The sequence below is a fragment of the Nothobranchius furzeri genome, chromosome 16 (assembly GCF_043380555.1).
Source record: "Nothobranchius furzeri strain GRZ-AD chromosome 16, NfurGRZ-RIMD1, whole genome shotgun sequence".
Classification (NCBI taxonomy): Eukaryota; Metazoa; Chordata; class Actinopteri; order Cyprinodontiformes; family Nothobranchiidae; genus Nothobranchius; species Nothobranchius furzeri.
The window spans coordinates 62,920,362-62,936,602 of record NC_091756.1 but is presented as its reverse complement, the minus strand read 5'-3'; the positions used below and the strand labels follow the sequence as shown (position 1 = coordinate 62,936,602).

The following is a 16,241-nucleotide window of genomic DNA, read 5'->3' as shown; positions in this document are numbered from 1 at the left end:
AATGTGCAGCAGTACCGGTGTGTATGGGGAGCATGAGTGGGGGTCCGGCGTGCATTTTTGTAAGTCTTTGGTTGTATGTGCATGTGTGAGCATGAGGGAGGGAGTGTGTGACTGTGTTTGTGTATGACTGTATATGTCAGGTGGGGCCTTTGACTCCTCCCTTCTCCTGGAACTTCTTGTGATGATATAGATCTTCGTCTCCCCTCCCCCTGCCACACCTGGTGTGAGGTGCGGTGCCTTGGTCTGCCTGGGTCGTGGCTCCCGGGTCAGGGGGTTTAAGATTATTGGTGTCTGCCTGACCAATCCCGGTAGCTGCCTGGTGAGGTCTGGGTCCCTGGGCTCTGCTGGGTCCCCGGCGGGGGTGGTCACCCCTGGGTCCCGGGCTCGGCCGGCTAGGGGGTGGGAGGCTGCGGGTGGGCCTGTGGGCTTGCCGCCGATATCTCCTGGGACTCTGCAGGCTGCTGGTTGTGGTCTCCCGGGGCGATCCTCTGCGCCTCTTGAGGGGGGCGGGGGCTTTTCTGGTCGCAGTCTCCCTGGAGTTCCTGTGCTCTGGGGCAGCTCCTGGATCTCTGGGACTTGGAGCTCCCTCCGTCTCCTGCACATCTTTAGGGGGCGGATCTGTGGCCCCTCACACTCTCTACTGGACGCTAAACTCGATAAACTGCAGCATGAACTCAGCTGTAGCATGGCGGATGTACTTTACTTATTAAATGATCAATAAGATGTGACATTCCATATAAATTTGAATTATCAATCTGATTGGTCTTTGAATATTGGATTTAACATTACTTTAGGTTCTTTAACTATTCAGGAAACACACACTTCATATTAATTCAGACAGAGTCAAGCATATACTTTATAAAAATGAATTTAATTCTATATTTCTAAACTAATGAATGTACATAACAAATTATGATGAATGGTTGTTGTACAAGATAAGAGACACTGAGTGAAATGATGGAACGTAAGCTAGATGTTTATGTAGCAAAACCTTATTAAGTATCTGAGAGATCTTTTGATGTCTGGGTTGTAAAATCATTCTGGCTGTATGGTCTCACAAGCTATAGATTAGTTTATTATTCTATGTAGCTCGAGATTATTCACAAAACCATCCCACGCCAGTGTGCGAATCTACAAACGCTTTGTGTTGAAGGTCCTCGTGTGATTCAGGGGGTCAAGAGGTCGGTATGGACTAGCTGCTGGTGGCGTGGACCTCTAGGTGTCGGAGCCGGCAGTTCTGCTTCTAGTACGACCCGTCTGCTCTGATACCTTCCAGGTGACGGCAGGAAGCTGGCGTATCTATTGTAACGGAGTTGAAGTGATGTAACTATCTAGAGTTGTATTTTAATACACTGTAAGTAGATCACTTTTTATAATCAGAAGATAGGCTGTTTTTATCATCAGGGAGTTTAGTTAAACACTCTGTATTGACTTTGAGACAAGAAAAGAGAGAGATGGGATCGTTTGAGAATCTTTAATTTCTGAATTATAAATTCTAAACAATCTACCAGGACTAACTCTGTGATGGATGAGAATGGATTCGGATGTTGTGTTGGTGCGTGTGTGTGTGTGTGTGTGTGTGTGTGTCTGGTTCAGACTCTCTAGGCTGACGTCATTGAATCTGGTCGTCTTTGTTATGACTAGATATCACGAGGCTTATAAAGTGATGACATGAGCCGCTATTTTGTCGTGTACGTACCCAGTGAGGGCCTCCCAGGTAGATCAGGAAATGCCAGGTCTGGAGACCTCGGATGTGCGCTGGAGCTGTCGGAGCAGCGGTCGCAGCGTTTCAAAGCCCGTCTGGAGGGTCGACCCCGGTACTGTTCGGCGGCGTTGGCAGGTGCTCTTATTTTGAAAGGATGTCATCTGGTTGTTAAACGACGAAAATCTCCAACTTCACAGTTCTTAGTTTAAAGACGAAACACATCTGGCCGGGCTGTGCTTTTCTTTAGGATGACGGTGAATAGAACTGAAGTCAAAATGGAACTGAGCTTAAAATGGCGTTGCCTTGTTTTATATCTCTGAATTGTTGATAAGTTTCAGTAAAGTAGATTGGACACTTGAAGTCAACACCAGATTCTCCTGCGGCAGCCGAAAGCTCTGATTGGTTGGAACAATGTGTCATGCGTTTCTATGGAGATGAGGATCAGTATGTCTGCACCGTAGTCCTGTTTTCATTAAACATAATTCATGACATATTTATTTCACAGAGCATTCACTTGATTATTGTTGATCAACATCTGTTTTGCTTAATAATTTTAATCACAAATAAAGTACTTTGATTAAGTAAAGTTTCTTCTTCTCCTTCGGACTCTTCTCCTGGAATGTAAACAGTCTGAGGAACACCCGACCTTGGTTTTTCTACACGGTGTTATTGTGCCCAGGGGGCAGCTGTATGGAGTTGAAAACAATGAACTTCATAACCTTACACTATTTAGCATCTGATGAAGCTTGCAAAGGCTTTGATTTTGAGGTCAAAAGAGAGGATGGTTTCAAGAGCTTTACTCACCCGGTCGGCCGAATCGGGAGGCTGGCTAAGAACTTGTTAGTTCAGCATGTGCACTCTTTTATTAGTAGCCACTGTTTACAAATGTAGACAAATCAGAATTTGGCAAGTTTAAAGGCGTTACCATAATAGCTCAGACAATCCCTCTTTCACTCAGACACTTAGAGGTTATTTCTTAATGTGAAATGTTTTAACCATTAATGATAAGATAGTGATGTGTGAAAATACTGATACACTAACATTAATTTCAACAATTATTAATCTGGTGTAATTTAAGAGCTAAAATAAATTATTTCAAGAAAAATATTCATTTTAACCCTTCCTTCATTAATGTAGAATATTGGACAAAAACACATTGGATTTAAACATATTGTTCATTCAACACAATATGATTATGACACTTATAAAATTATAAAGTCATTTATGAGCCAGAGAAGGCAAGCTTCAGCCTTGAGGAATCGTGACATACGCAGGATTAGTTGAGAATATTGGCTCAAATTAATCTCCTCACATCGGCACCGCGGTGTCAGATTGACCTGTATGAAGAAGTTTGGCCTGTAAGTTAAAAGTTAACTTCTGGTCATTTTGATGAAATACTTGGCCATTTGGTACGCTACAAAGCTCTGCTGCAGCTTAGGGCTTTTGGCAGCGCCACCATCCCAGTGCATTCTGGGAATTGTAGTAGGAGAAAGCAAGTGTGAAGGCTTATAAATGTGTTTGTATGTGCTAAACTGTCTCTAGCATCACGACTGGGACACGTGGTTTTCCATGAGTGCACTGGCTAGTGACATGTTGGCATGGAAATCAAAGAGAAAGACATTGAGGTCAAGCTGACTGTAGACAGAAATACATTTTGACAGCGATGTTCATGCATCACTTGACGTGCAAGAGCAACCAGACAGATTAGTAAACAAGTAAATCAGTTCTCCCCACTCACTTTGCAGATAAACACAGACTGCATTGCAAAATCAACTGCCTCATCAAATTCTTAAAAGTAAACGTGTGTGTCGAAGGAAAGTAACTCTGCCAGCGTCCCTTTGAGCAACAGAGAGCATCACATGATCTCAGGTCATTCTATTATCAGGATGTGGGCAAGAACATATGTGGCACATGCCAAGCAGCGTCTACAGGCAGAGCGGGCTTCCAACGGCTCTCGGCAGCTTCACCATGGCGTGTGTGTGTGTGGGGGGGGGGGGGGGGGGGGGGACTTTCCTGGCATGGTTTGGGTTCCTAGAACCCCTGAGAGCTAAACACACATGCCAGGATGAAGGCTATATGGACATCCGTCAGTGGTGGAGCAGTGGGTTAGATGGTGTCATGACCGTTTTTTCTGAATGATCCTACAGTCTAAAATACTTATCCTGACCTGGTTTGCTGGTGTAGGATGAACACATGACTTCCGTGCTGTGCCGCTCTCGGCCGAAGGCTGATGATAATGTGCCCGTTGCCTGGTGCTGTGAGTACTTCTGCTATCCATCAAGTAGAAGAATCGAGCTCATATAAAATTTTAATCAAAGTTTTACCACAGTTGAAAAATAGCTTTGCATCTTGCATTAAACAAATGAGGAGTTTAAAAAATGACCTCCTGCTTTTTCTAGCTACATGAGGATGTAAATTATTTAGTTAAAATTACTGTCAGAAAAGGGTTAGAACCCTAGTTCCGTTTTGTCTCATAACTGCTTTCTAATGTAGACTACAACAGAAAACATGGCGTTGGCATTGCAAATGATGGATTTTCACAGAAAGCTAGAAAAGTTAGGAAACCACTTTTGTGTTCAAGTGATGCGTGGGCAACAGTGGGGTAGTGGTTAAATGCCTGCCTCGTAAACGGAGGCTTACAGGTTCGAGCCTCATCTGTTGCAGTCGCTGTGTCCTTGAGCAATACACTTAACCCTCCTCACCTGCTGGTGGTGCTGGGAGAGACCGGTGGTGCCTGAGTTTGTCAGCCTTGCTTGCGTCAGTGTTCCCCAGGGCAGCTGTGGCTACATTGTAGCTCATCACCAACAGCGTGTGAATGTGTGTGTGCGTGGGTGAATGGCTGGTTGTGTTATAAAGCACCTGGGGATGTGGTAGAATCCCAAGGGTATTTACCCACATTGCTGTGAAATACAGGATGTTTACCATTCAGCTTTCTTTTCCGGTATTTTTAATGGTTCCATTAGTTGTACCACAGCAAGCCAGAAGATGCTGTACTCTCCTCAGTTTGATAACTAGGAAGCTACATGTTTGTAAGGAAGCTGCATGATACAGAAAATGGAGAAATAGCACAATAAATATGGTTAAGGGTATTAACAAGGTTAGATTCAGCCAATAAACATGACAGTGTTATCATTGTTACACACCCTACTCCCACGTTACCTATAGGGCTGTGAAGTTCAGACCATTTAGCTTCAAATGCTCATAACACTCCAAGGGTGATTAAAACACATTCATCCATTTTCTGTCCGTGTTTGGTTTCAGGAATGATGGGCCTAAAACATCCCATTCTAAAAAGTCCCCATTTGTGACATCACAAATATGGAAACTGGGATAGAACCACCTCTCACTTATCTAAGCTAGAGGAGCAGTGGCTCTACTCAGAGCCCCTCCCACATATCAGAGCTTCTCAGCTTATAGCAGCCTCAGTGGGGTATGGGGTTGGCATGGCCAGCTCCAGCTTGTTTTCTTAAAGCCCTGAAGTGGCTCATTCTGGAAGGGACTGAAAGTGTCTAGAATAAATCTGCTGAGATCGCTTAATGGTGAGAGAGATTTAGTGAACAGAACTTCATAAACACATTTTGTATATATACCATAGAATTAGTATAAAAAGGTCATAACTTTAAACTATCTGAAGGTCACAAAAGTATTTTTATGACTCGTATCCTACCTGGGATCATGCATGTTGATGGAAGTCTGATAGCATGATAGAAGTCAGTAAGCGGTGCAGCTCTGCCGCCTGTTGTGATTAGTTTTGATCCAGAAGTAGTTAAAATGTTTTTAATGCTTTCTACGTGTCCTTATCCTGAGACAGGGTTTGAAGTTTAATCCTACTTCTGGTTCCTGAAGCACTTTTATACCAAGTAGCTCACACACAACGGTTCACTTTTCACCAAATATTCACTGAAAACTGAACAATTTTTAAACATAAAAGCTACTATTTTGCAGTTTTGACCTCATGTTAGAATACTTTAAAGTACAATGAGTGATTTGTAGTTATTGCCACTCTACAGCTATGAAGTGCTGAATGCTGAACAGATGAACTCACTCAGTCACTGGATTGTTTGTGTTTGGTGACGTTTTAATGAAGATCTCTCCTCTCACCGGCTTGACTTTCTCTACTGAGTTAAGATCGGTTATCATATGTTTCCTTTGTGCTTACGCTCTAATTCAATGTAAACACGATGCTCAAAACAGCATTTAGTGCATTTACTGAATCCTTACTGCCTATTTCTTTAAAGATATGATGTTGCCACGTAACAGATGAGTCACCGTCTACCTGCGGTCAGCTGCTTGTACTGTCTTAATCAGAAATGTTCCATAATGCTTCTAATTTTAGCAGCACTTCAGGTGGTTTTATTTTTTATCCAGTGGCACATTTTCAACAAAAAATCAAATTGATCCGACCTCCTTAGGTTTTTCTTTCTTCCTCCTAAATAAGCCGAGTGGTTGTCGATGTTATCTAGTTCTATGTAGCAGAAAAAGGATATAAGGCCCGCCCCCTTTGAAGGGAACAGTTATTTTTGTACCCAGTGACAAGAAACTAGGACAGAGGCGGATAGAAGGACTTTCACACCTAACGTTAAATGGGTCACCTTGAGTGGAGCTCTTGCAGAAGAGGTCCTACCAGGACCAGGGAAGCAGGCAGAAGATGTGGAGATGACGTTTTGTGTCTGAGTCCTAAAGTCGTCCTTGAATTGAGACATTCCAGGTTAGAAAGTAGAGTGTAGTCGAGTCCAGCCCACTTGTTGATGTAACAAGATTCTTCTTATGGTCACAAACTGCACTGCAACTTGGCCTCCTGTCAGCTCTCCTGATGTCCCCACTGGTCAGCTGACTCCAGCTAGTTGATGATTTCTCTGTTTTCATAATTTGTCCAGAAACCCAGACTGACAGCTGCTGAAGCACAAAGATTTTGCTCTGCATGTCGGTCTAGCCACACTCTGCAGGAGCCTCAGCAGGCCTACCAGTGGGCCAATCACAATGTTCTATCAGTTTGAAAGAAAGAAAGAAAACTATCTTTTATATAGAGCCTCTTGAGAAAAAAAAAAGAAGTATAAAAAAGTTTTCAAAAAATGATTGTTTAAAATAGAAAAAAATACAATGTCTGATGAAAAAAAGTAAGAAAAAGGAGAGAGAAATGAACAGGAAAGAGGGAAATCAGTAGATCCCGGGAAAGGTGGAATAAGAGCAGAATAAGGAGAGGGTGGGCGGGATGCTAAAACGGAGCAAAACAACAAAGATGATGATGGTTCGTTTGAAACCGCTTTGGCATCAACTTGAACCAATAAGACATGCGAAGAGCGGGTGTTTGTGTCTTCTGTATGTCACATTGTTTGTTGTCCAGTAGCATGTGGAGAAAGTTTGAAAGACAACTGTATAGATCCCACCCCACGACTGAGCTCTGTCTATGGGTCGTGGCCAGACTAGAATCACATATGTAGGATGGCTCACCAGGCTAGAAAACCAGGGTTTGCATGCCACAATGTGTCAGAAATGCATCAACATCGGTAATATCAATGTGTGCTAAACTACCATAAACAGCTGCCAAGTCTGCAAAAACCCACTGGGTGTGTCCGAATCCACGGGAAGGATGCTTACGGGTCCTCGCCGGTCTAGCAAGGCCGGGTCCTTGTTGAAGACCGCTAAGACCGGAACCCAGCGGCTCTGAATTCGGACAGTCTAGCCTTCACCTCTACGGTGGCCCGTAGGTCCCGTCACAGCCGTGGCGGCAGCTACACACAAAGGAAAATGCTAAAGCTAGCGAAAATGGAGCAGGAATATTAAGGAGCTAGAGCAGCTTCACGTCCATCAGCAGCGTTTGTTCACAACCGTTTTCAGGTAAAGTAACTTTGTTTATTCTAGAAGCTTTCAGGACTTACATGTGAACTTTAGATGGTTTCATGTATGCTTTAAGCTACAGAATGAACTTGTTAAACGTACACAACACATTACTACAGAGTACTATCATGTAGGTAATTCATATAAACCAAATGCATTATAAATGTTGAATGCAGCAGGATGTTTTCTGATGTAAATTGGACCTTAGAACTTATTTTGCATCAAATGAGGGTAAAACGCTTTAAAAAAACAGGCTTTTTAACTCATTCACTGCCAGCCGTTTCCTGATCACTAACGCCCTTCGCTGCCAGCGTTTCTCACCGTTTTTACTGTTTTTTTAAGAGTGACAGAACGTTGCGCGCTAGCATGATGTCGATGCCAAAACAACCAAAATAAAGAGACTCATCTCATCAGGAAGAAGCTGTGTGTTTCGAGCGTTATCCGTTCTTTCATAATCCGTTGTCGAATCGTGATCGGCAGACGCTTTTCCGGTTCGCACCTCACTTTTTTTACAGGAACGGCCCAAAACGATCTCCAAACACATGGATGTGTTGCTTCCTGATCATGTGATCTGTGACGTATGCGGATGAAGATCGGCTTCAGGGCTGAGATGTTTGTTCTGTCAGCGCGGGGGCTCGTTCCGATGCCCCAACAGTAAAAAAATGCAAATGACGACTTTAGTCGTCAATGGCAGTGAATGAGTTAATAAAATAGCATTGAAGTGTTTTCAGTGTGCATTTGTTTATTCAGCTTAAGCCTAATAATGATTAGATCTGTCTTAAAAATGTAAATTCTCTGTAGTTTTCCCTGCTGCTTTTCTTTAAACTGAACAGAACCAGTGTACTGCAGGTTATAGGTTTGTTTTACATTTTTCTATAAAAAATAAAAACAAATTCTTATTTAATCTATTACAGGTCAGCATGCACTGTGCTGCACATCTGCCTCTGTGCTGGTGAAGTTGTGGGTCTGCAGGATGAGCGTGAGGAAGATGTGTGTGGAGGAGGTCAGCGGTGCTCTGTCCTGCAGGAGGTACCAGCAGACCACCACTACTGTTAACAGGCAAGTCATTCATGTAGGAACCTCTATTAAAAACAACACTGTGGTTTTATTTGCTGAAGAGTCACAATTGTTATACCGGTGGATCCATAAACCTTCTGCTCATTTCGTATTTCTGAATACATCTTAGAGATGTAACAGCCGTCGTCTGAGCCAGCCCAGCAGGCCCTGTAGATGGACGATGGAGTGGACAGTGAGAGGAAGCGTCCCAAAGCTCTCTCTGCAGACCGTCCTGTATGATGTTCCTCTGACCAGAAACGTCCAGCCACGGGTCTGCTCCAGCCCTCCATCCACGTCTGGATCCTCCTGCAGCAGATCCAGCTGCACTGTTAAAGACTTCCTGCTCACTCAGTTTAAATAAATGATCCAGGAAGAGTCACTCAGGTTAATCCTGCTTTAACCGTACATAACTGGTCCATACTGGTTCTGATCTGTAAATAAGTGTAACCTAATATAAATAATCTTGTCTCCTTACCATCTTTTCATTTTCTGTTCATGTAACATGTTCAAAAGCATCTGTAATAATAAAACTGGTGATAAAACCAATGACCAGAAAGAGTTATCAGTTAGTATTTGTTTTAATAAATGTGTTCAAATATCAAACAGCTAAATAACATCAACATGATGACAGTAGAAGGCCTCTCTCCCAGGAGGACCACCAGGTAAAGCCTCTCCTGACCCTGGACACCTGCAGTCCTACAGAGAAAACCAGACCACAGGTGACAAAAAGGCAATAAACACATTTTTACATTTATCCACATGAGAAGATAAAAATTATATTCTTCACACAAACTTTTTACTTCATTAAAACGTGTCAGCTGTGTAAATCCCCGAATGTAAAACTACTTTTCACAGCAGAACTTCTGTGGTTGTGTGTAAACAGCTTCACTCTTCACCTCTAAGCTTAATAAAAACACTCTGTTGTCCCTAAAACAAATGGTACATGGTCTGTATTTGATATAGTGCCTTCTAGAGTCCTGGAACCCCCCAAGGTGCTTTACAACACAATCAGTCATTCACCCATTCACACACTGGTGGTGATGAGCTACGATGTAGCCACAGCTGCCCTGGGGCGTGCTGACAGAGACGAGGCTGCCGAGCACTGGCGCCACCGGTCCCTCCGACCACCACCAGCAGGCACGGGGGGTTAAGTGTCTTGCCCAAGGACACAACGACAGCGACAGACTGAGCGGGGCTCGAACCTGCAACCTTCCGATTACGGGGCGAGCACTTAACTCCTGTGCCACCGTCGCCCACAAATGACAAGTTTAATTCGACACACACACACACACACACACACACACACACACACACACACACACACACACACACACACACACACACACGGGACCCGCGATACAAACTGGTTCTGGCTGATTTGTGCCTAAGATGTAATTTAAAAACAAACATACAAACGAAAAATGTCTAACAGAACCACTTTAAGCTTTTTAGTTTTCTACGGCCAGTTTTTAAACAAACTTATGTTTAAAACTTCGTAGCTCTCCCCATTTTCTCCTCCTGTTGAAAGCAGATATATGTATATATACATATCTATGGCTGAAAGTCCACAGCCAGCGCGCAAAGCATGCTGGGATAGCCTTGTACAACAGACCCGTCCTCAAAATGCGGGCGGAGCGAGGACACATTTGAGGACGCGAGAATAAGTATTCTTGGAAATCGGACAGTACTCGTCGCTGCGCTGTGACGTCATCGACCTCAAAATGCGCCCATACAAGCATCCTTTCCACGGATTTGGACACACCCATAAACTTTGATGCATCCAGTTCCTACATGTTGGTTAATCTGAAGGGCTGTCTCGGTTTAGATGGTTGAGATGTTAAAACAGACATGTTTATCCAATATTGTGCAGCTCTAGATTACCTAAATATTACCTAAAGATGGACTGTCCGATCTCGGGGGCAGAAGTTGCTGAGGTAGTCAAACAACTACACAGCGGCGGAGCCCCGGGGGCGGATGAGGTTCGTCCTGGGTATCTCAAGGCTATGGATGTTGTAGGGCTGTCATGGTTGACACGTCTCTACAACATTGCGTGGTCATCGGGGGCAGTTCCTAGGGAGTGGCAGACCGGGGTGGTGGTCCCCATCTTTAAGAAGGGTGACCTGAGGGTGTGTTCCAACTATAGGGGGATCACACTCCTCAGCCTCCCTGGAAAGGTCTACGCCAAGGTACTGGAGAGGAGGGTCCGATCGATAGTTGAATCTCAGATAGAGGAGGAGCAATGTGGTTTTCGTCCTGGCCGTGGAACTGTGGACCAGCTCTATACCCTTGCAAGGGTGATGGAGGGGGCATGGGAGTTTGCCCAACCAATCCACATGTGCTTTGTGGATTTGGAGAAGGCTTATGACCGTGTCCCCAGGGGCACCCTGTGGGGGACGCTCCAGGAGTATGGGGTGGGTGGCTTTCTGTTAAGGGCCATTCAGTCCCTTTACCAGAGGAGCGTGAGTTTGGTCCGCATAGCCGGTAGTAAGTCGGACCTGTTCCCAGTGAGGGTTGGACTCCGCCAGGGCTGCCCTTTGTCACCGGTTCTGTTCATCACTTTTATGGACAGAATTTCTAGACGCAGCCGTGGTGTGGAGTGTGTCGAGTTTGGTGGCAGGAGAATCTCGTCTCTGCTTTTTGCGGATGATATGGTCCTCCTAGCTTCATCCAGCTCTGACCTTCAGCTCTTGCTGGGTAGGTTCGCGGCCGAATGTGAAGCGGCTGGCATGAGGATCAGCACCTCCAAATCTGAGACCATGGTTCTCGACCGGAAAAGGGTGGCTTGCCACCTCCGGGTCGGGGGAGAGGTCCTACCTCAAGTGGAGGAGTTTAAGTATCTCGGGGTCTTGTTCACGAGTGAGGGTAGGAGGGATCGGGAGATCGACAGGCGGATTGGTTCGGCGTCTGCAGTGATGCGGACGCTGAGCCGATCTGTCGTGGGGAAGAGGGAGCTGAGCCAGAAAGCCAGGCTCTCGATTTACCGGTCGATCTACGTCCCAATCCTCACCTATGGTCATGAGCTTTGGGTAATGACCGAAAGAACGAGATCGCGGATACAAGCGGCCGAAATGAGTTTCCTCCGTAGGGTGGCCGGGCTCAGCCTTAGAGATAGGGTGAGGAGCTCGGACATTCGGGAGGGACTCGGAGTAGAACCGCTGCTCCTCCGGATCGAAAGGAGCCAGTTGAGGTGGTTTGGGCATCTGGTCAGGATGCCTCCTGGACGCCTCCCCGGGGAGGTGTTTCGGGCATGTCCTGCCGGCAGAAGGCCCCCGGGTCGACCCAGGACACGTTGGAGAAGTTACATCTCCAATCTGGTCCGGGAACGCCTTGGGGTCCTGCCGGAGGAGCTGGTGGACAAGGCCGGGGAGAGGACGGCCTGGAGCTCCCTAGTTGGGATGCTGCCCCCGCGACCCGGACCCGGATAAGCGGAGGAAGACGACGACGACGACGATTTCGTCTTTCCTCTGTGTGTGTGTGTGTGTGTGTGTGTGTGTGTGTGTGTGTGTGTGTGTGTGTGTACAGCTACCCATCCAAACACTAAAATATCCATAACCCAGTCTGACAGAAACGAAGCTAAACTTGGGCAAGTGGTTGAGAGTCACACACAAAACATGCTCAGATTCTCAGATGAGGTCCAACCTCACATTTACTACTCCATTTGTTTAAGCCCATTTTGAAAGACAAGGAAAACCCTTTCCAAAATGTACGTATACATTTGGGAGTTATTTAGTTGACCAAGAGTTCCTGTTTCACTAATTAAGCTGCCAACTGATCAAAATAAATAAATAAACAACCCAGAGCTGTGAGTTACTATTGAAGAAACCACTATCTGGCTGTCAATAAAGCTTTTTTTTTTCCTGGGAAGAACACAGGGATTCCCCTCATGAGCTGAGGGCGTAGTGTGACAAAATATGGTTAACTGAGGGTGTTTCTGTATGTTAATGAACACCTACCCACAGGTGGGATTTATCAACAGACGTTTGAGGAGGAACGTGTACAAGTGGTCACCGCGTGCTTCATAAATCAAGATGTTGGCCGTTCGTATGAACAATGTAAATTTCAGCCATATGCAGGAATGTCGGACAGTTTCTACGAAATTTTGATAAATGAGGGCCCTACCATTAATCTGTTATCAACTTTAAACTTTAAATAAAAACAATGTTAAACATAATAAGTTAGGGTAAATCATCAGAAACTGAGCCATGAAATCTGAAAGACAACTAATTATTTTTTTACGTGACAAAATCTAGAAATCAAGCCCTGCTGGCAAAATAATGATCATAGTGAGATTATTGCTAATAAATTAGCACCTTTCAGTTTCAGACCACGCTTCCTGTGTGGCGTGATACTTCCATGAAAAATGACTTTATTGACTGAGTTACAAACTCTAAACAAGAAGTCACACAACTCCATCGTGACTCACTCTCTGTGAGCAGCTGCAGCGATGAACTTCTGCCCGTCTGTCTGCAGCTTTTTCAAAGCAGGAATTAAAGGATCTTTATGCAACAATAATGAAAAACCTAAAACTTGACAAACTCGAGAAAAAACAAGTCAGTTTAGATTATTTCCCCCGTTACTGGAAGAGTTTCCTTAAAATAAACACATCATTTAAATCTCTCATGACTATTTAGATTGATTATCTTTTGAGGACCAGACGGCATCGGTGTGAAAGTGTTGAAGTGGTGCTTGTATTGAGGAAAAGTCAGTAGCTGCTCCATCGGCCGCCGCAGAATCATAGTTGATGATGCATGTTGTCTCTGATAAACGTTTATTTTAAATTCGTTATCTGGTTTTACGAGTAAATCTGCTGAAGAGAATCTGAATCTCATTAATGTTGAGGTTTCAGTCTGGAAGCATGAGGAGGCTGTTTCATTATCATTTATAGCACTGGAAAAGGTCAGAAAAGGTGTAAATGGGATCCTCCAATTATGCTGGTGATCCTACATAACCTAGTTCAACTCACTCATTATAATTATGGCTGAAGCCGTTTGCCACAATCAGCTCTAATTACTGCTGAGTTGCAAACAAGCAGAGCTATTACTAATCAGAAGCCTTGAAACTACAGTTCAGCACATTTTACACGACAGGTTATCGAAGCAAACACATCAGTCATGCCAAGAGCAGCATTAGTGTTAGCTATAAACAATGGTTGTTTGAAATGGCGTTTGCAGAACCTTAATTGATCAATGGGGATCATTTTATATCTAAATTACAACGCTCATGCATTTGTTGCCATTCCAATGTATTCACACTGCCATATATTTCAGTTTTTTTAATTTGACAATTTAGTTTTTCTCAGATTTGTCACCAGTTTTGTGCAAAGCCGTCTGTCCTTTTCTTGAACTTTTTGACTCTTGAAAAAATTTTTTTTAAATAATTGAAAATATTCTAAAATACATTGAGAATGGTTGTAGATGGGTTTCTGACATTTGTCTCACTAACTTTTACAACATTTTCTAACTGAGGCTCTATTCTCATGGATACTTCTGCTGCTGGGGCACAAAAATCTTTCAGAAACTTTCTGGATGGAGGTTCAAATTGAGACGATTCGAGCTGCCCCCTAGTGGCTGGTTCTAATACAGGTTTGAAGCCCCACTCCCTCCATGTAAACAAATAATACATTATTCTGAATAACAATTAAATATTCATCTTTGATAATTTCTGCTATTTGGTCAACTATTCATCTATCTTAATATGGTTTTGTTTTGAATGTGCAGTATAATCCAACACATTCTCACACCCAAGGCATCAAAATATGACTCGTGTGACCGAGCCTCAATATATGACGATTCAGGACGCCCCAGCGCATCAGGAGACGACGATCAGGGACACGCTGGGTCACGTGGCTCCGCTGGCGTCACTGTTTGACGCGCGCGGTCACATGGACATTATTCGGCTATTTAACCCTCCCCTCACCCCAATCCTAACCTTAAGGTCCATAAACTGTGACCTTAAGGTTAGGACTGGGGTGAGGGAAGGTTAAGTAGTTCACAAGTAGTTCTAATGTCCGTCTCACCACCGGCATCGGATACCAATGCTCTGGGACGCTGCGTCAGCTGTTTGTCCCTGATCGCCATCTCCTGGCGTGCTGGGGCATCCCGAATCGTCATATATTGAGGCTCGGTCTAACGCGTCATATTTTGACGCCTTGGGTGTGAGAATGTGTTGTATAATCTTGGATTTTCCAGCTTGAACATGCTGTGTGCTGCAGGTCTTTAGTACAACATCAATACTCCTGATGAAATGTTCAAATTTTAGCACAGGTTCCATCCATCCATCCATCCATCCATCCATCTTCATCTGCTTATCCAGAGTCGGGTCGTGGGGGCAGTAGCCTAAGGCGAGAGGCCCAGACTTCCCTCTCCCCAGCCACTTGGGCCAGCTCCTCCGGGGGAATCCCAAGGCGTTCCCTGGCCAGGTGAGAGACATAGTCCCTCCACCGTGTCCTGGGTCTACCTTTAGGTCTCCTCCCAGTTGGATGTGCCCCGAAAACCTCACCAGGGAGGCATCCTGACCAGATGCCCGAGCCACCTCAACTGGCTCCTCTCGATGTGGAGGAGCAGCAGGTCTACTCCGAGCCCCTCCCGAATGACCGAGCTTCTCACCCTATCTCTAAGGGTGAGCCCAGCCACTCTTCGGAGAAAACTCATTTCAGCCGCTTGTATCAGTGATCTCGTTCTTTTGGTCACTACCCAAAGCTCATGACCATAGGTGAGGGTAGGAACGTAGATCAACCGGTAAATCGAGAGCTTCTCCTTCTGACTCAGCTCTCTCTTCACCACGACAGGCCGATACAACGCCCGCATCACTGCAGATGCAGCACCAATCCACCTATCGATCTCACGCTCCAGTTTTCCCTCACTCGTGAACAAGACCCCGAGATACTTAAACTCCTCCACTTGGGGCAGGACCTCATCCCTGACCCGGAGAAGGCATTCTACCCTTTTCTGAATCAAGACCATGGTCTCAGATTTAGAAGAGGTGATTCTCATCCCAGCTGCTTCACACTCGGCTGCGAACCGCTCCAGCGAAAGCTAAAGATCACGTTCTGATGACGCCAACAGGACCACATCATCTGCAAAAAGCAGAGACCTGATCCTCAGGCCACCAAAACGGACGCCCTCCACACCTTGGCTGCGCCCAGAAATCCTGTCCATAAAGGTTATGAACAGAATCGGTGACAAAGGGCAGCCTTGGCGGAGTCCAACTCTCTCTGGGAACGAGCCTGACTTACTGCCGGCAATGTGGACCAAGCTCTGACACCGGTCATACAGGGACCTAACAGCCCGTATCAGAGGGCCTGGTACCCCATACTCCCTGAGTACCCCCCACAGGGCCCCCCGAGGGACGCGGTCAAACGCCTTCACCAAATCCACAAAACACATGTAGACTGGTTGGGCAAATTCCCACGCACCCTCCAGGATCCCCCTAAGGGTACAGAGCTGGTCCAGTGTTCCACGGCCAGGACCAAAACCACATTGCTCCTCCTGAATCTGAGGTTCAACAATCTGATGGACCCTCCTCTCCAGAGCCCTGAATAGACCTTACCAGGAAGGCTCAGGAGTGTGATCCCCCTGTAGTTGGAACACACCCTGCGGCCCCCCTTTTTAAATAAGGGGACCACCACCCTGGTCTGCCAGTC

At 45.3% G+C, this 16,241-nt stretch overlaps 1 protein-coding gene across 6 annotated transcripts in view; it reads left to right on the top strand.

Annotated features, from left to right (window-relative positions):
• Window positions 1-16,241, top strand: part of LOC107396052 (cyclin-dependent kinase-like 5) — a 92,338-nt gene that overhangs the window by 41,661 nt on the left and 34,436 nt on the right. Inside the window, exon 1 of one of the 6 annotated variants that reach the window (XM_070545914.1) lies at window positions 3,709-3,962. The exons of the other annotated variants lie outside the window; for them this stretch is intronic. Within the exon in view, the coding sequence (XP_070402015.1) occupies window positions 3,936-3,962 (27 nt within the window). The 5' untranslated portion in view covers window positions 3,709-3,935. Of the gene's footprint in view, window positions 1-3,708; window positions 3,963-16,241 lie in introns of those variants that run through there. 6 annotated transcript variants of the gene reach the window in all.